At 72.9% G+C, this 23,264-nt stretch overlaps 3 protein-coding genes across 4 annotated transcripts; 1 reads left to right on the top strand and 2 right to left on the bottom strand.

Annotated features, from left to right (window-relative positions):
* Positions 1-2,087: 2,087 nt before the first annotated feature.
* On the bottom strand, positions 2,088-4,604 carry TMEM249 (transmembrane protein 249). The gene is made up of 4 exons (XM_062568579.1): positions 4,460-4,604; positions 4,267-4,364; positions 2,618-2,977; positions 2,088-2,523 (listed from the first exon to the last, which is right to left on the bottom strand). Exons 1-4 carry the CDS (start codon positions 4,602-4,604, stop codon positions 2,377-2,379), a joined length of 750 nt encoding a protein of 249 aa, XP_062424563.1. The 3' UTR covers positions 2,088-2,376.
* A 315-nt stretch (positions 4,605-4,919) lies between these two features.
* Positions 4,920-8,497, bottom strand: FBXL6 (F-box and leucine rich repeat protein 6). Its single transcript, XM_062568578.1, has 9 exons — positions 8,073-8,497; positions 7,557-7,715; positions 7,406-7,469; positions 6,914-7,045; positions 6,689-6,796; positions 6,309-6,422; positions 5,895-6,126; positions 5,358-5,598; positions 4,920-5,266 (listed from the first exon to the last, which is right to left on the bottom strand). The coding sequence occupies exons 1-9, from the start codon at positions 8,495-8,497 to the stop codon at positions 5,101-5,103; spliced, it is 1,641 nt and encodes a 546-aa protein (XP_062424562.1). The 3' UTR covers positions 4,920-5,100.
* Positions 8,498-11,251: 2,754 nt separating this feature from the next.
* Positions 11,252-16,895, top strand: SLC52A2 (solute carrier family 52 member 2). 2 transcript variants are annotated; one of them, XM_062570745.1, is made up of 5 exons: positions 11,252-11,288; positions 14,043-14,188; positions 14,562-15,390; positions 15,478-15,601; positions 16,447-16,895. In XM_062570745.1, the coding sequence occupies exons 2-5, from the start codon at positions 14,047-14,049 to the stop codon at positions 16,657-16,659; spliced, it is 1,308 nt and encodes a 435-aa protein (XP_062426729.1). In that variant the 5' UTR covers positions 11,252-11,288; positions 14,043-14,046; the 3' UTR covers positions 16,660-16,895. The 2 variants fall into 2 exon arrangements, with proteins under 2 accessions (XP_062426729.1, XP_062426728.1); XM_062570744.1 differs by lacking the exon at positions 11,252-11,288 and having other exon boundaries at positions 13,994-14,188.
* The last annotated feature ends 6,369 nt before the right edge of the window (positions 16,896-23,264 follow it).

Raw genomic sequence — 23,264 nt, 5'->3', positions numbered from 1 at the left:
GCGGCGGGGCGCATGTGGCGGCGCGGTAATGCGCTATAAAGCCGGGTCCCCTGCCGATTGGCGGCCGCGGCTCCGGCGCCGGCGCGAGCACCTGGGCCGGCGGGCGGGCGCGGGGGGCCGGGCGCGGGGGGCCGGCGGGCGCGGGGGGCCGGCGGCCGCGCCGCGATCCATCACGGCGCGCCGGGGCTGGCGCAGATGCGCGCGGTGACAGGCCATCAGGGCCCCGCGCCGGCCGCCGCGGCGCCCACATGCGCCTCCCCGCCTCTAATTAGCCCCCGGCCGCCGCCGGCCCCCCACCTCCCGGGGGGCCCGGCTGCTCCCAGCTGCCGCCCCGGCCCCCGGCCCCCGGCCCCCGGCCCGGTGGCGGCTCCGTGCCCCCCGTGCGCTTCTGCACCGCCCCACGCGATGCTCTGCCCCCCTGGAGCCCCCCGTCCCCCCACCCCATAAGCGCCGTGCCCCCATAGCCCGCCGTCCCCCCATAACCCCTCTGCCCCTTATAACCCCGAGCCCCCCGTAGCCTGCTTTCCCCCCACCCCATAACCCTCATGCCCCCGTAGTCCCACTGTCCCCCGCCCCATAACCCCTGTGCCCCCCCCATAGCCCACCTTCCTCCCCACCCCATAACCCCCGTGCTCCTTATAACCCCCCAAGCCCCCCATAGCCTGCCTTCCCCCCACTCCGTAGCCCCCATGCCCCCCATAACCCCCACGTCCCCCCACCCTATAACCCTCATGCCCCCATAGTCCCACTGTCCCCTGCCCCATAACCCCTGTGCCCCCCATAGCCCACCTTCGCTCCCACCCCATAACCCCCGTGCTCCTTATAACCCCCCAAGCCCCCCATAGCCCCCATGTCCCCCCGCCCCATAACCCCCATGCCCCTTATAATCCCCTGTGCCCCCATAGCCCCCGTCCCTGCGTCCCACAACCCACATGCCCCCATAGCCCCCCAGTCCCCCGATCCCATAACACCCCATACCCCCATAGCTCCCCTGCCCCACATAACTCCCCACGCCCTCTATAGCCCCCTGCGTCCTCTCGATCCCATAACGCCCGTGCCCCCCATAGCCCCCCATGCCCCTGCCCCACAACCCCCTGTGCCCCTCGTAGCCCCCCCACACCTCCCCGGCCGGTGGGTCCCCGGGTCCCACATGTCACTTGCGGCACCTAGTGGGGGAAGGTGGTGGGGCCGGCCATGGGGCTGTCCCCGCTGCCCCCCGGCCACGCTGCCCCACGGCGGGGCCGCCGGCCCCACGGCAGCCCGGCCCCACCTGGAGCCCCACGACGGGGCTGCCTGGCCCCACGCGGAGCCCCCCGGCGGGGCCACCAGCCCCACGGCAGCCCGGCCCCACGCGGAGCCCCATGGCAGGGCTGCTGGCCCCACGGCAGCCCGGCCCCATGCGGAGCCCCCTGGCGGGGCCGCCAGCCCCACGCAGAGCCCCAGGGCGGGCTGCTGGCCCCACGGCAGCCCGGCCCCACCTGGAGCCCCACGACGGGGCTGCCTGGCCCCACACGGAGCCCCCCGGCGGGGCCACCAGCCCCACGGCAGCCCGGCCCCACACGGAGCCCCATGGCAGGGCTGCTGGCCCCACGGCAGCCCGGCCTCACCTGGAGCCCCCCAGCGGGGCTGCCGGCCCCACACAGAGCCCCACGGCGGGGCTGCTGGCCCCCCGTCAGGGCCACCAGCCCCACGGCAGCCCGGCCCCACGCGGAGCCCCATGGCAGGGCTGCTGGCCCCACGGCAGCCCAGCCCCACGTGGAGTCCCACGGCAGGGCCGCTGGCCCCACGGTGGGGCCGCCCAGCCCCACGCAGAGCCCCACAGCAGGGCCGCCTGGCCCCACAGCAGCCTGGCCCCACACAGAGTCCCACAGTAGGACCACTGGTCCCACTGCAGCCCGGCCCCACGTGGAGCCCCCCAGTGGGGCTGCCAGCCCCATGGCAGCCCGGCCCCACGTGGAGCCCCCCGGCGGGGCTGCTGGCCCCACGGCAGCCCAGCCCCACGTGGAGCCACCTGGCGGGGCTGCTGGCCCCACGGCAGCCCGGCCCCACATGGAGCCCCACAGCAGGGCCACTGGCCCCATGGCAGCCCAGCCCCACATGGAGCCACCTGGCGGGGCTGCTGGCCCCACGGCAGTCTGGCCCCACGTGGAGCCCCCCGGTGGGTCTGCCAGTCCCATGGCAGCCCTGCCCCACGCGGAGCCCCCCGGCAGGGCTGCAGCCCCCTCGGCACGGCAGGGTGCCGGCAGCACGGTGCCAGGGTGCAGCGCAGCCCCCCGGCGAGGCGGGGGGCGCAGAGGAGCCCCACGGCGCGGGAGGGAGCGTGTGCGTGGTGGTGGGGGGACGGGACATGTCTTTACTGGCGGCGGCTCAGGGCGCTCAGCGCACCGGGCGCCCGGCGTCCTCGGCGCCCCGCGCCCGCCCCGGCGGCCAGTGCAGCACCGCGTGGCGCGGCGAGGCGTCCCGGCAGTCGAAGTAGTTGATGCCCAGCTGCTGCGCCATCCGCTGCCCCAGGAACTCCAGGTACTGCGGGGCGGGGGGGGGGGGCGAGGCGGGCAGCGCCGGCCCGAGGCCGCGGCGATGGGCTGCCCCCCGGCCGGCTTCCCCCGCCCGGCCTCACCTGGTAGTTGCGGGAGAGCGTGGCCAGCGAGACGGCCTCCATGCCGTAGCCGCCGAGCACCAGGCTGTAGTAGGGGACGCCGGAGGCTGCAAGAGAGCGCGGGGCGGGGGGTGAGCGCCCGGCCGGGGGGCCAGGGGCTGGGCGGGGGGCCGGGCGGGGGGTCGCACTGTTCTCCTGGGCCGTGAGGCGGATGTAGATCTGGTGCAGGGGCTGCTGCCGCCACAGCTGTCCGCGGACGAAGAGCTGGTAGCTGCCGCTGGGCAGGTCGAGCACCAGGCGCCACTTGTTCAGGGAGCTGAGCGTGAGCCACAGGCCCACCAGGACCCCGTAGAGGCAGAGCCACGAGAAGAACTGCGTCTCCTGCGTGGGCACGGAGCGGGCACCACGTGGGGCACGGCGCGGGATGCAGCACCCCGCGTGGGGCACGGCGCGGGCATCGCATGGGCTCTGCACAGGGCACGGCACGGGGCACAGCGTGGGATGCAGCACCCTACATGGGGTGTGGTGTGGGCACAGCATGGGCATCATATAGGGCATGGCATGGGATACAGCACGGGATGCAGCACCCTACATGGGGCACAGCATGGGCATGGCATGGGCATCATATAGGGCATGGCACGGGGCAAGGCACAGGATGCAGCAACCCTCGTGGGGCACAGCGTGGGCATCGCATGGGCACTGTACAGGGCATGGCCTGCGGCATGTCACGGGATGCAGCACTCTACATGGGGCGTGGTGTGGGCATGGCATGGGCACCATATAGGGCATAGCATGGGGCACAGCACAGGATGTAGCACCCTACATGGGGCACAGCATGGTAATGGCATGGGCACCATATAGGGCACAGCATGGGGCACAGCACAGGATGTAGCACCCTACACAGAGCACAGCATGGTAATGGCATGGGCAGCATATAGGGCACACTGTGGGGCATGGCACGGGATGTAGCACCCTACATGGCGCACAGCATAGTAATGGTACGGGCATCGTATAGGGCACGGTGTGGGGCACAGCACGGGATGCAGCACCCTACAGGGGGCATGGCACAGGCACCCCATGGGTGTCACATAGGGCACTGCATGGGCATGACATGGGGCACGATGCAGGCTGCAGGGCCCCACTCGTGGCACAGCACTGGCACCACATGGCCACCATATAGGGGCCACCATATAGGGCATGTGGTGGGCGCTGAACGGGGCACAGAACCGGTACAGCATGGGCACACAGCATGGGGGGCAGTACCCTGCCCCACATGGGGCACAGCGCAGGCACACCACAGCTGCAGGGTCCCACATGGGGCATGGTGCAGGCAGAGCATGGGCTGCAGGGCACGGCCTGGGGCACAGTGCACCCATGGCACGGGCTGCAGGGCCCCACACGGGGCATGGCCTGGGGCACGGTGCACCCATGGCACGGGCTGCAGGGCCCCACACGGGGCCCGGCCCGGTCCCGGCACGGGGCGCAGCACGGGCACGGCGCAGCGTTGCAGGACACCCACCACGAGCCACACGACGGGAACCTGCCGGGGATGGCGGCCCCCCGGCCCAGGACCCGGCGTGGGGCACGGCCCGGGGCGGCGGGACCCCCGGCGCGGCGCGCCAGCCCTGCCCCCTCGGCCCCAGGCGGCCAGGCCCCGCGGCCCCCCATACCCTCTCCATCTCGTAGAGGAAGCTCCAGCTGATGGCAGAGACTATGAGGAGCAGCAGGCCCTTCCAGAGCGTGCTCTTGTAGTACTCCATGACGTACACTGCGGGGATGCGGGCGCTGGGGGGCCGGGACAGCGCTGGGGGGCCGGGGCCGCGCCAGTGCCCGGGGCCAGCGCCCGCCCGGCCCCCTCCTCACCGTGCATCTGCTGCATCTGGAAGGGGTGGTAGCGGTTCGCCTGCATCTTCTGCAGCAGCCTCTGCTCGGCGTCGGGCACGATGCTGCTCCACAGCGCCAAGGGGCCGTGGAAGAGGGCCCAGCGCAGCGACACCAGGGGCTCCATGCCGGGGGCCGCGCCGGAGGGGCCGCGGGGCAAGGGGGAGCCCCCCCAGGCGGCAGGGACACGGGGGTCCCGGCTGCGCGTGGAGCCCCCAAAGCGCCGCAATCGTCGGCGCCCGCCGGGAGGGACCCCGCAGGAGAGCCCGCTCCTAAGGGCCGCGTCACGCCGGGGGGCCTGCGAACGGCCCGGGAGCCCCTCGCCTCGGCCAGAGCAGCCCCGCAGCGACCCGGTGCCACGGCGGTTCCGGAGCGAGCGCCGGAGCAGCAGCCCAGCGCCCCGGCAACGGAGAGGCGCCCCGCGGCACGCACCCCCGCCGCCCCGCAGGGAGAACAGCCCTTTATTGTGCAGCGCCGGGCGCCGCAGCGCCTGGGAAAACCCTAAAAAAAAAAAGGGGGGCCGGGGCGGGAGCGGGGACGTCCTGAGTCCTTATTGCTGCAGCCCGAGGGGGTCCCGGTCGCGGGGTGCCGGCCGCCCGGCTGCACCCGCGGGACGGGTCTCCCTAGGCCTTGCGCTGGGCCGAGGGCTCGTCGGCGGCCGCGAGGAGCCGGTGCAAGCACTGGCGGACGTCGTCTTGGCCCCGGTACGCCTTCTTCATCCCGCGGGGCAGGTAGCGGCAGGAAGACAGGTTGAGGTAGGTGAGGGTCGGGCAGCCGAGGATGAGGGCGCTGGGGCGAAGCGGGCACGCCGTGAGCCGCGGGGCGCGCAGGGCGCGTGGCGGGGTGCAGCGCAGCGCAGCGCCGCGCAGGCCGGGCTCACCTGACGGTGTCGAGGGTGACCTTGGTACCGGTGAGGTTGAGGGAGCGGAGGGCGGCCCGGGCGGCGCCCTGGGCGAAGGCCGCCAGCGCCTGCTCCAGGTCCCGCTCGCCGAAGCTCTGGCCCGCCAGGTCGAGGTCGCGCAGGCTGTGCCGCCACTTCCAGGTGAGCAGCGCGCTGCCCCGGGCGGGCCGCAGCAGCTGGCTCGCGCTGCTGTACAGCCCCAGGTGCAGCTGCTCCAGGTCTGCCGGAGAGAGGCGCAGGTTGGCACGGCACGGCACGGCACGGCGGAGCGCGGTACGGTGCAGCGTGGCGCGCCACGGCTGGCACAGCACGGTGCGGCGCGGCACGGCGCGGCCAAGGCGGCGTGGCACGGCCCCGAGACGCACGCAAGGACCTCCGCCCGGCTCTGCCCCGTCCCCACCGGCACCAAGGGTGACGAGCTGGCAGCCACCAGCACGCCCCGCGGGCCTGGGGACCCGGTGCCGAGCGCGGCGCCCGCCCGCCCTCGGTGCGCCCCCGGCCCGGGGCCCGGCTCACCGGGGCAGGGGAGCGCCTGCAGCCCCTGCGGCGTGACGCGGGCGCAGCCGCGCAGGTCGAGCACGCGGAGCCGCGCCGAGGCGTGCAGGATCCTCCGCAGGACGCCGTCGCTGACGAAGGAGTACGAGGTGGTGGCCAAGCAGAGCTCCTCCAGCTGCGGGAAGCCGGGGCCCGCCGGGGCCGCCCGGGGACTCACCTTTGGCGACCAGACCACGTTGAGCAGGCGCAGCACCTGGAGCGGGCAGGGACAGGGCAGCGGGAGCCCGGTTCGGGCGCTGGCGGCCCCAGAGCCCTCGCCCGCCCTCGGCACGGAGGGACACGCGCGCCTGGGGGCCGCCCGGCTCTCCGGGGCCGCAGCCGAGGGATCCGCGCCGGCGCCGCGCCGAGCTCCCCGCGGGACGCGCCGGCGGGTACCTGCAGCTGAGGGCAGGCCGCCTGCAGCTGCTCCACGGGGACCTGGAAGTGCTGGCTGCTCTGCTTGATCTCGGCGTTCACCTCGAGGAGCCGCAGCCCCGGGCAGCACCCGCTCTGCGGAGAGCGCGCGGGGCGGCTGAGCAGCACCCAAACCCCTCCCGCCCCGGCGCGGGGCACCGGAGCCCGCGCGCCCCGGCCGCTCGCCCGGCCCGCGGCGGCCGGGCGTTGCGAGCTCCGGAGCCATCTCGGCACCGCCTCGCTCCTGCCCTCGACGCCACGCGTGCCGTTGAAGTCAGCAGCACCACGGATCGAGCTCTCTCCGCCCCACAAAACCTCCCCGCCCCAGGCAGGCCCACGGCAAGGCCTCCCACCGCGCTCACCGCCAGCGCAGCCACGATCGCCGTCATCCGGGAGCTGTAGGTCAGCCAGAGCTGCTGGAGCCGGGTGCCGGCCACCTCCAGGAAGGTCACCACGGCCGACGAGTCCACCTGAAAGCAGCGGTGGGCTCAGGCCCGGCTCCAGGCCCCGGGGGCTCCGTGCCGAGAGGGGCTGGACAGGCAGGGGCCACCTCCCGCACCGCGCCGTCCCCCCCCCGCCGCCCCTACCTGGGAGTTTTGCAGGTTCAAGCTGTCGAGCCGGGTGCAGCGCGTGGCCAGGCTGGTGAGGGACTCCGTGGTGACCCCGCTGCAGTGGGACAGCTTGAGGGACGCGAGAAGGGGGCAGGAGTCCTGCAGGGCCTGCCGGGGAGAGGAGAGCAGCGGGGAGGCAGGGAGAAGGGCGCCTGGGGACCGCGACGCCCCGGGGGAAGGAGCCCGGGATCTCGTCCCCACCGCCCGAGCCATCCCCGCCGCCCAGAGGGGACGTGGCACCGTCAGAAGACGAGCACACGCGGGTGCCGGGCCCAGGCGTGACACAGGCGCTGCCGGCATCTCCTGAGCCACGATCTCCCTGCCGGGCGGCGCGCGGGCTCGGACGCACACGTCCCGCGGCCAGGCACACGCGGACCCTGCCCAGCGCCCACACGGCACCGACACCAAACCCCCTGCAACGCGGCTAGGTCCGCGGGTGGCCCCCGCCGCGACCCACGGCCTTCCCACCTTGAGGACGAAGGGCACGTGGCTCTTCCAGTGGCAAAGGACGAAGTCCCGGAGAAGCGAAAACCTGCGAGGGGCGGGAAGCGGAGATGCACCGCGCCGCGGCGGGTCCTGGCGGCGAGGGGCCGCGTGGCGCCCACCCTGCGGCACCCACCTGCTCGCGGCCAGCCACTCCACCGTGCCCAGGACCCTCTTCTCCAGCAGTGGCGGGCGCTTCTTGCCTGGCTCTGCCCAGCAGAAGCCCATTGAGACCTTCTGCCAAAGCACGGGGTTGGAGGCTGCGCCGTACCACAGCCGGCACACGCGGGCGGCCCTGGGGACGCAGACGCCGTCACGCCGCAGCAGGGACGCGCCCGGCTCCAGGCCCCGTCCGAGCTCGGCACGCAGACCCAGCGGCCGGGAGGAGCCCGCGGCCGGGCGCGCGCCGCGCTTCGGTGAGCTGCCCCGCAACTCCGGAGCCGGCTCCGCCGCCGCCGCGCGCAGCCGCAGGGATCGAATGGTCACCGGGGACGCCGCGGGGAGCCCGGAGCCGCGGTCGGGGACTCCGGAGCCTCCCCCGCCCTCCTCGCGGCCCAGGCAGGACGGGCACCGGAGCGGGGCAGCGCGCCGGGCGCCGCGCTCGTCCCCGCCGCGGCAGCCGCGGCGCCCGGCTCTGCCGCGCGGCACCCACCTGCAGAGGAAGGGCACGGCGCCGTCGCGGGCCACCACCGGCTGGAAGATGCGCACCAGGATCTCCACCGGCAAGCGCTCGCCCCAGGAGCTCTGAGCAGCGCTGCCGGGGCTCACCGGAGCCTCGCCGCTCGCGGGAGCCGGCTCCGGGGCCTCTTCTTCCTCTCGCCTCTTCTTCCTCGCCGGGGCAGCCTTGCCCGGGGGCGCTCGCCTCTTCGGCCTCTTCTTGCCGGCGGCGCGCGCCGGCGGCGCCCCGACGCTGGAGATGATGAGCAGCACGTCGTCGTCCGTCTCGTGCACCACGTAGTCGGGCGCTGCCCCCCTCGGGGTCCTCCTCCGGCGGGCTCGGCCCCGGGCCCAGGCGCCGCGGAGCGGGCGGGCGGCCGCCGCTGCCCCGCGGCCGGCCGGGGCGCCTGGCTCGGCCATGGGGGCTACTCGGGGGGCACGGCGTGGCGCGCCGGGGCTGAGGACAGGGTGACGGCGTGAGCGCCGGCGGGGCCGCTCGGGGATCGCGGCCCCCGTGCCAGCCCCAAGCCGGGCCCTGCGGCCCAGTCCCTGCAATGGGGTCTGGTGGGGGGAGGGGAGGGGGCTGGGACCCCATCCCTATAGGGGGGAGGCCCAGGACCCCATCCCCCGAGAGGGGGGTCCCTGACGGGTGGATCCCAGCCCCAGTACCTATGGGGGGGTCCCGAGGGGGGGGTCCCTGACGGGTGGATCCCAGCCCCGGTACCTATGGGGTGGTCCCGAGGGGGGGGGTCCCTGATGGGTGGATCCCAGCCCCGGTACCTATGGGGGGGGTCCCGAGAGGGGGGCCCCTGACGGGTGGATCCCAGCCCCGGTACCTATGGGGTGGTCCCGAGGGGGGGGGTCCCTGACGGGTGGATCCCAGCCCCGGTACCTATGGGGTGGTCCCGAGAGGGGGGTCCCTGACGGGTGGATCCCAGCCCCGGTACCTATGGGGGGGTCCCGAGGGGGGGGGTCCCTGACGGGTGGATCCCAGCCCTGGTACCTATGGGGGGGTCCCGAGGGGGGGGGGTCCCTGACGGGTGGATCCCAGCCCCGGTACCTATGGGGTGGTCCCGAGGGGGGGGTCCCTGACGGGTGGATCCCAGCCCCGGTACCTATGGGGGGGTCCCGAGGGGGGGGGTCCCTGACGGGTGGATCCCAGCCCCGGTACCTATGGGGGGGTCCCGAGGGGGGGGTCCCTGACGGGTGGATCCCAGCCCCGGTACCTATGGGGGGGTCCCGAGAGGGGGGTCCCTGACGGGTGGATCCCAGCCCCGGTACCTAAGGGGGGGGTCCCGAGAGGGGGGTCCCTGACAGGTGGATCCCAGCCCTGGTACCTATGGGGTGGTCCCGAGAGGGGGGTCCCTGACGGGTGGATCCCAGCCCCGGTACCTATGGGGGGGTCCCGAGAGGGGGGTCCCTGACGGGTGGATCCCAGCCCCGGTACCTATGGGGTGGTCCCGAGGGGGGGGTCCCTGACGGGTGGATCCCAGCCCCGGTACCTATGGGGGGGTCCCGAGAGGGGGGTCCCTGACGGGTGGATCCCAGCCCCGGTACCTATGGGGTGGTCCCGAGGGGGGGGTCCCTGACGGGTGGATCCCAGCCCCGGTACCTATGGGGGGTTCCCGAGGGGGGGGTCCCTGACGGGTGGATCCCAGGCCCGGTACCTATGGGGGGGTCCCGAGAGGGGGGCCCCTGACGGGTGGATCCCAGCCCTGGTACCTATGGGGGGGTCCCGAGAGGGGGGTCCCTGACGGGTGGATCCCAGCCCCGGTACCTATGGGGGGGTCCCGAGGGGGGGGTCCCTGACGGGTGGATCCCAGCCCCGGTACCTATGGGGGGGTCCCGAGAGGGGGGTCCCTGACGGGTGGATCCCAGCCCCAGTACCTATGGGGGGGGTCCCGAGAGGGGGGTCCCTGACGGGTGGATCCCAGCCCCGGTACCTATGGGGGGGTCCCGAGGGGGGGGTCCCTGACGGGTGGATCCCAGCCCCGGTACCTATGGGGGGGTCCCGAGAGGGGGGTCCCTGACGGGTGGATCCCAGCCCCAGTACCTATGGGGGGGGTCCCGAGGGGGGGGTCCCTGACGGGTGGATCCCAGCCCCGGTACCTATGGGGGGGGTCCCGAGAGGGGGGTCCCTGACGGGTGGATCCCAGCCCTGGTACCTATGGGGTGGTCCCGAGGGGGGGGTCCCTGACGGGTGGATCCCAGCCCCGGTACCTATGGGGTGGTCCCGAGAGGGGGGTCCCTGACGGGTGGATCCCAGCCCCGGTACCTATGGGGGGGGTCCCGAGAGGGGGGTCCCTGACGGGTGGATCCCAGCCCCGGTACCTATGGGGGGGTCCCGAGGGGGGGGTCCCTGACGGGTGGATCCCAGCCCCGGTACCTATGGGGGGTTCCCGAGGGGGGGGTCCCTGACGGGTGGATCCCAGCCCCGGTACCTATGGGGGGGTCCCGAGGGGGGGGTCCCTGACGGGTGGATCCCAGCCCCGGTACCTATGGGGGGGGTCCCGAGAGGGGGGTCCCTGACGGGTGGATCCCAGCCCCGGTACCTATGGGGGGGGTCCCGAGAGGGGGGTCCCTGACGGGTGGATCCCAGCCCTGGTACCTATGGGGTGGTCCCGAGGGGGGGGTCCCTGACGGGTGGATCCCAGCCCCGGTACCTATGGGGGGGTCCCGAGAGGGGGGTCCCTGACGGGTGGATCCCAGCCCTGGTACCTGGGGGGGTCCCAAAGGGGGCCCCAGTCCTGGTACCTACGGGGGACCCAGAGGGGGGGTCCCAGCCCCAGCACCTCCGCGGTCACCGGGCGGGGGGGGGGGTCCCTTGGGGGGGTCCCAGCCCTGGTACATCCGGGGTCCCCGGGGGGTCCCGGTACCCCGGGGGTCCCAGTACCTCAGGGTGGTCCCGGTACCTCGGGGGTGCCGGGGGGCCCCGGGGTGGTCTCAAGGGTCCCGGTACCTCGGGGGTGCCGGAGGGGCCCGGGGAGGTCTCAGGTGTCCCGGTACCTCGGGGGTCCCGGTACCCCGGGGGTGCCGCGGAGAGGCGCTGGCGGCCCCGCTCCCGGGCCGGCCCCGCGGCCCCGCCGCGCTCCCCAGCGGCAGGCCCCGGCGGCGGCCCCGGCGGGGGAGGGCCGCGGCGGCGCGCACTTCCGGGGCGGCGGCGGCGGCGGCGGCAGCGGGCCGGGCCGGGCCGCGCCGGGCCGGGCCGGGGGTGAGTGGCGCCGCGGCGAGGGGGAGAGGGCGGGCGGGGGGACCCGGGGGGAAGGAGGCGGCCGCCGCCGCCGCCGCTCACCTGCCGCCCGCCTGGCGCCGCCGCCCGCCGCCATCTTGTACCGGGGGGGCGCGGGGCGGGGCGCGGCGGCGGGGGGGGGGGGGAGGGGGCCGCGCCGGGCCGGGCCGGGCCGGGCCGCGCCGGGCGGGAGCAGAGCGAGCCGGACCGGACCGGGCTGGAGCGGGTCGGGCCGGACTGGGCTGGAGCGGGCCGGGCTGGACCGAGCCGGACCAGAACGAGACGGACTGGACTGGGCTGGACCGGACCGGGCTGGACTGGGCTGGACCAGACGGGAGCAGAACGAACGAGCCAGACCGGACAGGGCTGGACCGGACCAGGCTGGACCGAGCCGGACAAGAACGAGCTGGACTGGACTGGGCTGGACCGGACCGGGCTGGACTGGGCTGGACCAGACGGGAGCAGAACGAACGAGCCAGACCGGACAGGGCTGGACCAGACCAGGCTGGACCGAGCCGGACCGGAACGAGCCGGACTGGACTGGGCTGGACCAGACCGGGCTAGACTGTACTGGACCAGACGGGAGGAGAACGAGCTGGACCGGACTGGGCTGGACCGGGCCGGACCAGAACGAGCCGGGCTGGACTGTGCTGGACCGGACGGGAGCAGAACGAGCCAGACTGGACCGGGCTGGACCGGACCAGGCTGGACCGAGACGGACCGGAATGAGCCAGACTGGACTGGGCTGGACCAGAGCGGAACGAGCTGGACCGGACTGGGCTGGACCGGGCCGGACCAGAACGAGCCGGGCTGGACTGTGCTGGACTGGACGGGAGCAGAACGAGCCAGACTGGACCGGGCTGGACCGGACCAGGCTGGACCGAGACGGACCGGAATGAGCCAGACTGGACTGGGCTGGACCAGAGCGGAACGAGCCGGACTGGACTGGGCTGGACCAAACTGGGCCAGACCAGGCTGGACCGGAGCGGAGTGAGCTGAACTGGATTGGGCTGGACCAGACCGGGCTGGACCGGGCTGGACAGGACTGTGCCGGACTGGACAGGAGTGGAGCAGAATGAGCTGGACTGGACTGGATTGGACTGGGCTGGACCGAGACAGACCAGAACGAGCCAGACTAGGCAGGGCTGGTCAGGACTGGACCAGAGCAGAACGAGACGGACTGGACTGGGCCAGACTGGACTGGGCCAGACCAAGTTGGACTGGAGCAGAACGAGCTGGACTGGACCGGGTTGGACCGAGCCAGACCAGAGCAGAACAAGCGGGACTGGATTGGGCTGGACTGGACTGGGCTGGACTAGATCGGAGTGGAACAAGCTGGACTGGACTGGAACAGAACGGGGCGGAACAAACTGGACTGAACTGCGCTGGACCAGACTGGACTGAGCTGGACAGGACCGAGCTTGACCGAACCAGAACAAACCAGACCATAATGGAATGGAACAGACTGGAACAAACCAGACTGGACTGGGCCGGACTGGACTGAGCTGGACCAGACCAGAACAAATCAGGCTGAAATGGAATGGAGTGGAATGGGCCAGAATGAGATGGATTGGACTGGGCTGAACCAGACTGGAACGAACTGGACTGCACTGGGCCAGATCAGACCGAGCCAGACTGGACTAGAACAAACCAGACCAAAATGGAATGGAGCAAACCAGAACAAACCGGACCAGACTGGGTCTGATTGGACTGGAACAAGGTGGACTAGACTGGCATGGAACGGGCTGAGCCGGAACAAGCTGGGCCAAACTGGACCAGGCTGGAATGAACAGGAACAGAATTTCCTGGAACGATCTGGGCCAGAATGAACTGGAATGAATCGGACCAGAATGAGCTGGTCCAGACCAGACTGGAATGGAATGGGCTGGAGTGAACTGGAACCGAGCAGAGCAGGCCAGAACGAACCAGACCTGGCCGGGATGAACCGGACTGGGCTGTAGCAAACCAGAATGAACTGGACCAAACTGGACCGGACCGGACCCGAATGAGGCTGAACTGGAATGAAGGAGACCAGTCTGGACCAAACCAGAATGAACTGGACTGGACTGGAGCAAGTCAGGCTGGGCTGGAACAAACCAGAATGAACTGGTCTGACCTGAACTGGACCAGAACGGACTAGACTGGAGTGAACCACACCAGGCTGGAATGAATCAGACCAGGCTGGACCAAACCAGAATGGACCGGACTGGACTGGACTGGACTGGAGCGAACAGGACCAGGCTGGAATGAACCAGACTGGGCTGGACCAAATCAGAATGAACTGGTCTGAACTGGACTGGACGAGAACGGACTGGACCAGAACAAATCGGACTGGGCTGGAATGAACCAGACAAGGCTGGACCAAACCAGAATGAACCAGACTGGACTGGACTGGACCAGGCCGGGCTGGCTGCTGTGGTCATGCCGCCCCAGCCGGCGCCAGCCCCCCTGCCGTGGTGGGGTGGGATGGGGGGAGCGGGGCACCCAGGCCGTGCCATGCCGTGGGGCCGGCGCTGCCCCGCGCGGGGCGGGAGCCTGTTCCCCTGGCGCCTGGCCACGGTCCCGGGCGGAAAGGCGTTCCTGCCGGCGCAGCCCCGCGTCCCGCGGCTGCTTCCCGGCGCCCGCAGGCCCCGCCACCCCTGCCCGGCGCTGCCGCCCCGCGACGGCCGGGGCCGGGGCCGGAGCCGGGGCCGGGGCCGGGCGGGCTGACGCGGCGCTCCGTCGTCTCGCCGGCAGCGGGATGGAGAGGCTGGGCGCTCCCGCCGCCCGCCGCCGCGAGCTGCTGGGCCACGTCCTGGTGGCCCTCTTCGCCATGGGCTCCTGGGTCTCCGTCAACTCGCTCTGGGTGGAGCTGCCCGTCGTGGTGAAGTTCCTCCCGGAAGGTGAGGAGCCGCTGCGCGGGGTGGCGGTGGCGGGGGGCACGCCGGGGGTCCGTCCCCCGACTTGGGCGGCGGGGTTGGGGCTGCCCCCGCGGCACGGCCGCGTCCCCCGCGGCCGCACCGCGCTCGCACAAAAGCAGGAAGGGAAAGACCCTTCCGGCCGCAGGGGCTCTCCCGGGAGAGGCCGCGGCGGGTCTGGTGGTGCCGGAGCTCGGTCGGCGGGGAGGGGATGTGCGCGGCCCCGGCCCCGCCAGCCCGGTGCCACCGTGGGTCGGTCGGCGGGGAGGAGAGGGGCCGGGATGCCGCGGGCACGGAGCAGGGGCTCGGCGAGAGCTTGGCGCCGCGGGCAGCTCCTCTCCGTCTTTGCCTCCGCCAGGCTGGAGCCTGCCCGCCTACCTGACCGTCCTCATCGCGCTGGGCAACGTGGGCCCCGTGGCGGTCACTGCGGTGCACCGGCTGGCCCCGAGGAGCCTGGACGAGCGGCGGGTCATCTACGGCATCCAGGCGCTGGCGGTGGCGGCCGCCTTCCTCCTGGCGCTCTTCTGGGACCACGTGGTGGTGGTGGCGGGGCAGGACCGCAGCGTTGCCTACCTCGCCCTGGCCTTCGTGCTGGCCACCGTCTGCTGCACCTCCAACGTCACCTTCCTGCCCTTCATGTACCGCTTCCCGCAGGCCTTCGTCCGCACCTTCTTCATCGGGCAGGGCCTGAGCGCCCTGTTCCCCTGCGTGCTGGCGCTGGCGCAGGGCGTGGGGCAGGTGGAGTGCCTCAACGGCACGCAGCCCCGCTACCTGGAGGAGCGCTTCCCCGCCACCGTCTACTTCTGGCTCGTGCTGGCCTTGCTGGCCGCCTCGGCGCTGGCCTTCCTGGGCCTGGTGGCGTGGCGCGGCGCGGCCGGCCCGGAGCCGCCGGGCGCCTCCAAGGAGAGCATGGCGACGGAGGAGGCCTTCCCGCTGCAGGACAGCCCGCCGGCGGCGGGCAGCGCCGCCGCGCCGGAGGTCCCGGCGCCCGCCGGCTCCCCGCTGCGGCGCACCGCCTACCTGCTGGCGCTGCTGGCCGCCTCCAACGCCCTCACCAACGGCGTGCTGCCCTCGGTGCAGAGCTACTCCTGCCTGCCCTACGGCAGCCTGGCCTTCCACCTCGCCGTGGTGCTCAGCAACATCGCCAACCCCGTGGCCTGCTTCGCCGCCATGTTCCTGCTCTGCAGGTGGGTCCGGGGCGGCCTCCGGGCTCCCGAGGTGGGGCAAAGCGGCGGGGGGCTCACCTGACCCTCTTTCCTCCTGCCCCCCACCAGGTCGGCTGTGGGCCTGGGCATCATCTCAGTCCTAGGAACGGCGTTCGGGGCCTACCTGATGGTGCTGGCCGCGCTCAGCCCCTGCCCGCCCCTGGTGGGAAGCGCCCTGGGGACAGCGCTGGTGGTGAGCTGGGCTCCTCGGGTACCAGGGCGGGAGGGGAGGGCGCTGGTGCCCCCTTCCCACCGCTTCACTGGGTTTCCTGTGGCAGCGCTCCATGGAGGAGGTGGGGGGCAGTGCCGGGATCCGTCCCATCAGGGTGCAGGGTGTCACCACCACCACCGGTGGCTCCATGGAGGAGGTGGGGGGCAGTGCCGGGATCCGTCCCATCAGGGTGCAGGGTGTCACCACCACCAGCAGTGGCTCCATGGAGGAGGTGGGGGGCAGTGCTGGGATCCGTCCCATCGGGGTGCAGGGTGTCACCACCACCAGCGGTGGCTCCATGGAGGAGGTGGGGGGCAGTGCCGGGATCCGTCCCATCAGGGTGCAGGGTGTCACCACCACCAGCGGTGGCTCCATGGAGGAGGTGGGGGGCAGTGCCGGGATCCGTCCCATCGGGGTGCAGGGTGTCACCACCACCAGCGGTGGCTCCATAGAGGAGGTGGGGGGCAGTGCCGGGATCCGTCCCATCGGGGTGCAGGGTGTCACCACCACCAGCGGTGGCTCCATGGAGGAGGTGGGGGGCAGTGCCGGGATCCGTCCCATCGGGGTGCAGGGTGTCACCACCACCAGCGGTGGCTCCATAGAGGAGGTGGGGGGCAGTGCCGGGATCCATCCCATCAGGGTGCAGGGTGTCACCACCACCACCGGTGGCTCCATGGAGGAGGTGGGGGGCAGTGCCAGGACACCATCCCATCCGGATGTGGGGTGTCACTGCCACCTGCTTGCATCGCCTTCACCCTGGGGCAGCCGCTGGGGCCGCCCGAGCCCCCGGGGGCCCGGATGGGGCTCACGGGTCGCGTCTCCCCCAGGTGCTGTCCTGGATCCTCTTCGTGGGGCTCTTCTCCTACCTGAAGGCGGTGGTGGGCAGCCTGCTGCACGAGGCCGGGCACGGCGCCCTGCTCTGGTGCGGGGCCGCCATCCAGGCGGGCTCCCTGCTCGGCGCCCTCGCCATGTTCCCCGTCGTCAGCGTCTACCGCCTCTTCCGCAGCGGGCAGGACTGCGTGGACGCCTGCGGCGCCTGAGCGGGGCCGCCGCGCAGTGCCGTGCCGTGCCGCACAGTGCCGTGCCGCGCAGTGCCGTGCCGCGCAGTGCCATGCGGTGCCGTGCAGCGTGGTGCCGTACCACGCTCGCCTTCCCCCTCGCTCCGGCTCCCGGCCGGGATGGGGGGCTCCCGGGGCGGCCCCCCCCCAGCCCACCCTGCCGCAGGCCGGCGCGCCTCGTCCCCAACCTGGAATAAAGTTATTTTGTACGGCGCTGACGCGGGGCTGCCGAGCGCGCCGTCCACCTGCTGCGGGCACACGGCGGGGCTGGGGCCACCACGGGGGCGAGGGGGCACAGGGGTATCCTGGTGCTCCCCTTTTCCAACCCTCTCCCCCCCAAGCCTGCACCAGGACCCCCCTTCTCAGCCCCCCCCCCAGGCCCTGTTGAAATCCTGCTTAACCAACCTGATCGCCTTCTGTGATGGACTGACTGGCTGGGTAGAGGAGGGCAGAGCAGGGGACGTTGTGCACCTTGACTTCAGCAGGGCTTTTGACACCGTCACCATAACGTCCTCCTAGAGAAGCTCAGGAAGCGTGGGTTAGACGAGTGGACAGTGAGGTGGATTGAGAACTGGCTGAAAGGCAGAGCTCAGAGGGTCGACATTGGTGGCGTGGAGTCTACTTGGAGGCTTGTGGCTACTGGTGTCCCCCAGGGCTCAGGACTGGGTCCCATCCCGTTCAGCTTCTTCATCCATGACCTGGAGGAGGGGACAGAGTGCCTCCTCAGCAAGTCTGCTGATGATCCCAAGCTGGGAGGAGTGGCTGACACACCTGAGGGCCGTGCGGTCCTACAGAGAGACCTGGACAGGCTGGAGAATTGTGCAGAGAGGAACCTCCTGAGGTTCAACAAGGGCAAGTGCAGAGTCCTGCACCTAGGGAGAAATAACCCTGGGCACCAGTACAAGCTGGGGGCTGACCTGCTGGAGAGCAGCTCTGCAGAGAAGGGCCTGGGAGTGCTGGTGGATGGCAGGTTGACCATGAGCCACCAATGTGCCCTTGTGGCCAAGAAGGCCAATGGTCTCCCGGGGTGCATTGGGAAGAGTGTTGCCAGCAGGTCGAGGGAGGTGATCCTGCCCCTCTGCTCAGCCCTGGGGAGGCCTCATCTCGAGCGCTGTGTCCAGTTCTGGGCTCCCCAGGACAAGAGAGACATGGAGCTACTGGAGAGAGTCCAGTGTAGGGCTACAAAGCTGATCAGAGGGCTGGAGCACCTGCCCTACGAGGAACGGCTGCGAGAGCTGGGCCTGTTCAGCCTGGGGAAGAGAAGCCTGAGGGGGGATCTGATCAGTGTGTACAAGTACCTGAAGGGAGGGTGTCAAGGGGACGGGGACAAGCTCTTTTCAGTTGTCCCGTGTGATAGTACAAGAGGCAATGGGCAGAAATTGAAGCACAGGAAGCTCTGCCTGACTGTGAGAGGGAATTTCTTCCCTGTGAGAGTGACGGAGCCCAGGCACAGGTTGCCCAGAGAGGTTGTGGAGTCTCCTTCTCTGGAGATCTTCAAGGCCCGCCTGGATGCAACCCTGTCCAACACGCTCTAGGTGACCCTGCTGAGCGGGGAGGCTGGACTAGATGATCTCCAGAGGTCCCTTCCAGCCTTACCGATTCTATGATTCTCTGCTGCCCCCTCACCGGGAACCACCCCCCTTCTGAGTGCCCCCAGGCCGCTGGCCCCATACCGGGACGCATCTAGACCCCCCAGCCCTGCACTGGGACCCCTCCCCCGGTTCCCCTCCGGCCCCACACCGGGACCCCCTTTCTGAGCCCCCCTGCCCCTTCATAGGGACCCCCTCAAGCTCACCCCATGCTGCAACTGGGTCCCCCTTTCTGACCCCCTCTCCAGCCCCACACGGGAACCCTCCTTCTGTGACCCCCTGGCCCGGCACAGGGACCCCCCAACCCCCTCACCCGCGGCCCTGCACCGGGACCACCCCCCTCACTGAGCCCCCGCCCGGCCCTGCTCCGGGACCCCCCAACCACCTCACCTGCGGCCCCGCACCGGGACCACCCCCCTCACCGAGCCCCCTCCCGGCCCTGCTCCGGGACCCCCCAACCCCCTCACCCGCGGCCCCGCACCGGACCACCCCCCTCACTGAGCCCCCTCCCGGCCCTGCTCCGGGACCCCCCAACCACCTCACCCGCGGCCCCGCACCGGGACCACCCCCCCTCACTGAGCCCCTCCCGGCCCTGCTCCGGGACCCCCCAACCACCTCACCCCGCGGCCCCGCACCGGGACCACCCCCCTCACTGAGCCCCCTCCCGGCCCTGCTCCGGACCCCCCAACCCCCTCACCCACGGCCCCGCACCGGGACCACCCCCCCTCACTGAGCCCCCTCCCAGCCCTGCTCTGGGACCCCCCAACCCCCTCACCCGCGGCCCCGCACCAGGACCACCCCCCTCACTGAGCCCCCTCCCGGCCCTGCTCCGGGACCCCCCAACCACCTCACCCGCGGCCCCGCACCGGGACCACCCCCCCTCACTGAGCCCCCTCCCGGCCTGCTCCGGACCCCCCAACCCCCTCACCCACGGCCCCGCACCGGGACCACCCCCCTCACTGAGCCCCTCCCAGCCCTGCTCTGGGACCCCCAACCCCCTCACCCGCGGCCCCGCACCAGGACCACCCCCCTCACTGAGCCCCCTCCCGGCCCTGCTCCGGGACCCCCCCAACCCCTCACCCACGGCCCCGCACCGGACCACCCCCCTCACTGAGCCCCCTCCGGCCCTGCTCCGGGACCCCCCCAACCCCCTCACCCGCGGCCCCGCACCGGGACCACCCCCCCTCACTGAGCCCCCTCCCGGCCCTGCTCCAGGACCCCCCAACCCCTCACCCGCGGCCCCGCACCGGGACACCCCCCTCACTGAGCCCCCTCCCGGCCCTGCTCTGGGGACCCCCCAACCCCCTCACACCGCGGCCCTGCACCAGGACCACCCCCCCTCACCGTGCCCCCTCCCGGCCCTGCTCCGGGACCCCCCAACCCCCTCACCCACGGCCCCGCACCGGGACCACCCCCCTCACTGAGCCCCCTCCCGGCCCTGCTCCGGGACCCCCCAACCCCCTCACCCGCGGCCCCGCACCGGGACCACCCCCCTCACTGAGCCCCCGCCCGGCCCTGCTCCGGGACCCCCCAACCCCCTCACCGCGGCCCCGCACCGGGACCACCCCCCTCACTGAGCCCCCTCCCGGCCCTGCTCCGGGCCCCCCAACCCCCTCACCCGCGGCCCCGCACCGGGACCACCCCCTCACTGAGCCCCCTCCCGGCCCTGCTCCGGGACCCCCCAACCCCCTCACCTCCGCGGCCCCGCACCGGGACCACCCCCCTCACCGAGCCCCCCTCCCGGCCCTGCTCCGGACCCCCCAACCCCCTCACCGCGGCCCCGCACCGGGACCACCCCCCTCACTGAGCCCCCTCCCGGCCCTGCTCCGGGACCCCCAACCCCCTCACCCACGGCCCCGCACCGGGACCACCCCCCTCACTGAGCCCCCTCCCGGCCCTGCTCCGGGACCCCCCAACCCCCTCACCCGCGGCCCCGCACCGGGACCACCCCCCTCACTGAGCCCCCGCCCGGCCCTGCTCCGGACCCCCCAACCCCCTCACCCACGGCCCCGCACCGGGACCACCCCCCCCTCACCGTGCCCCTCCCGCCCCCGCACCGGGCCCCCCCCGCTCCTCCCGCCCCCCACGTGGCCACTGCCCGCTCCCGCCGCGCGCGCGCCACCGCCCCTCGCCCCGCCCCCCGCCCGCAGGGGGGGGCGTGTCCCGCGGCCGCCACGCCCCCTCTGGCCATTCGCGCGAAAGGCCGGCGGCGGCCAACCGGGCTTGCGCGGCGGGGCGCGAGGGCCGGGCGCTCCGCCTCTCCCTCCCGCTCCGCCCAATCGGCGGCGGCGGGGCGGGGAGGGGCCCGCCCCCTCCCGGAGAGGGGCGGCCAATGGGCGCGGCTGCCGCGCGCGGTGGGGCGGGGCGGTGGGGCGGGGCGGGCCAATGGGCGCGCGCGGAGGGACGGGGCGGGGCGGGCCGCGCCGGGCGGCGGCAGGTGACAGCGGACATGGGGCTGCGGCGGACGGTGAGGAGGACTGCGGCGCGGCCCCGCCGCCCCCCGCGGCCCCCGGGACCCCGGGACCCCCCGGGACCCCCCCGGGACCCCCGCCCGCCCCCCCGTGCTGCAGCCCTGGGGCCCCGGGACGCCCCGCCCCCCGGGTCCCCCTGGGGGGGGTCTCCTTCGTCACCCCCTAGGGATCCCCCCGCTGGGCCCTTTGGGGACCCCAGGATACCCCCGGGACCCCCCGGGATCCCCTCATGGACTCCCTGGGACCCCTGGGATACCCCCGGGATACCCTGGGACCCCCCGGGATACCCTCCTGGACCCCCTGGGATCCCCGGGATACCCCTGGGATACCCCCGGGACCCCCCGGGATACCCCCATGGACCCCCTGGGATCCCTGGGATACCCCCGGGATACCCCCGGGACCCCCCGGGATACCCTCATGGACCCCCTGGGATCCCCGGGATACCCCTGGGACCCCCCGGGATACCCCCATGGACCCCCTGGGATCCCCGGGATACCCCCGGGATACCTCCAGGACCCCCCCCCCGGGATACCCCATGGACCCCCTGGGATCCCCGGGATACCCCCGGGATACCTCCAGGACCCTCTGGGATACCCCCATGGACCCTCTGGATCCCCGGGATACCCCCGGGATACCCCTGGGACCCCCCCCGGGATACCCCCATGGACCCCCTGGAATCCCCGGGATACCCCCAGGATACCCCCGGGACCCCCCGGGATACCCTCATGGACGCCCTGGGATCCCCGGGATACCCCCGGGATACCCCCATGGACCCTCTGGGATCCCCGGGATACCCCCGGGATACCCCCGGGACTCCCCGGAATACCCCCATGGACCCTCTGGGATCCCCGGGATACCCCCGGGATACCCCTGGGACTCCCCCCCGGGATACCCCCAGGGATCCCCGGGATACCCCCATGCACCCTCCAGGATACCCCCTGGGATCCCCGGGATACCCCCAGGATTCCCCTGGGACCCCCCCCCAGGATACCCCCTGGGATCCCCGGGATACCCCCATGCACCCTCCGAGATACCCCCTGGGATCCCCGGGATACCCCCATGGACCCTCTGGGATACCCCTGGGACCCCCCCCTCGGAATACCCTGGGACCCCCCCCCCCGGGATACCCCATAGACCTCCCTTGGGATACCCCTGGGACCCCCCCGGGATACCCCACGGACTCCCCCCTGGGACACCCCTGGGAACTCTCCCTCGGGATACCCCATAGACCCCCCTCAGGATACCCCTGGGAACCCCCCTTGGGATACCCCCAAGGACCTGCCCCAGGATACCCTGGAATACCCTTGGGATACTCCCATGGACCTCCCTCCCCCCGGGATGCCCCGGGATACCCCCAAGGCCCCCCGGGATACCCCCATGGACCCCCCGGGATAACCCCAGGATACCGCTGTGGGCCTCTGTGGGATACCCCCATGGCCCCCCCGGACACCCGTGGGATACCCATGGACACCCCAGCTTGCCTCCATGGTTCCCCTGGGATTCCCCCAGGATACCTCTATGGACCCCCTGGGATACCCCATGATTCCCGCCAGGATACCCCCATGGATTCCCTGGGATATCCCCAAGATACTACCATGGCCCCCCAGGATATCTCATGGACCCCCCGAGATACCTCCATGATACCCCGAGGATACCCCATGACCCCCCCCCCAGAGGCCCCTGAGATACCCCCATGGCCCCCCTGGGACACCCCCATGGATCCCCCGGGATATCCTCAGGATACCCCCGTGCCCTGCCCCCAGGATACCCCCATGGCCCCCCTGGAATATCCCCTATGGACCCCAAGGATATCTCCCGAGAGTCCCCAGGGATATCTCCGGGATCCCCCCTACCCCCCCCCCCCCAGGATACTCCCGAGGACCCCAGGGTATCCCCCATGGCCCCCCCCCAGGATACCCCCGTAGACCCTCCACGATATCCCCTATGGCCCCTGGGATGCCCCCGGGCACCCGTGTGCCCCCCGGGAAACCCCTTTGGGGATTTCCCCAGGACCCCCCCTTTGAGGATATTCCCCCCACACACACCTGCTTGGGACCACCCCCCATTTGGGATGCCCTGCCCCCCTGGTGATACCCCCTTTGGGGACCCCGCTAGGGGCCTAGGCCTCCCCTCCCACAAAGGAGCCCTCGGGGGGGGGGGTGCTCCCCCCCGGGGGTCCCCCTGTGCCCCGTCCCCAAGAGGCCCCACGCCGTGGGGACGCCGCCAAGGCCACCGGGGCCGCGGGACGCCGCGGCCTTGGGCGCCCGCGCAGGCGGGCCGGGGGCCCGGCGCCCGCCCCGGGCCAAGGACGCCCCCGCCGGACCGGCACGGCACCCGTGGGCCCTGGGAGCGGGGGCTCGGTGACCAACCCCCCCCCCCGGCCGGAGGCCAGAGTGCGGGCTGCGGGGGGCTGTGGGGACCCTCTGCGGGCCGGGCCGCGCGCGTGTGGGGCGCTGTGCGGTTTGCGTGGGGCACTGCCGCACAGGGCGGTGTGTGCGGGACGGTGTGTGCGTGATGAAGTGTGTGC

The sequence above is a fragment of the Rhea pennata genome, chromosome 2, assembly GCF_028389875.1.
Source record: "Rhea pennata isolate bPtePen1 chromosome 2, bPtePen1.pri, whole genome shotgun sequence".
Classification (NCBI taxonomy): Eukaryota; Metazoa; Chordata; class Aves; order Rheiformes; family Rheidae; genus Rhea; species Rhea pennata.
Note: the sequence above shows the minus strand (reverse complement) of the source record. Positions and strands in the feature narration are given on the sequence as shown.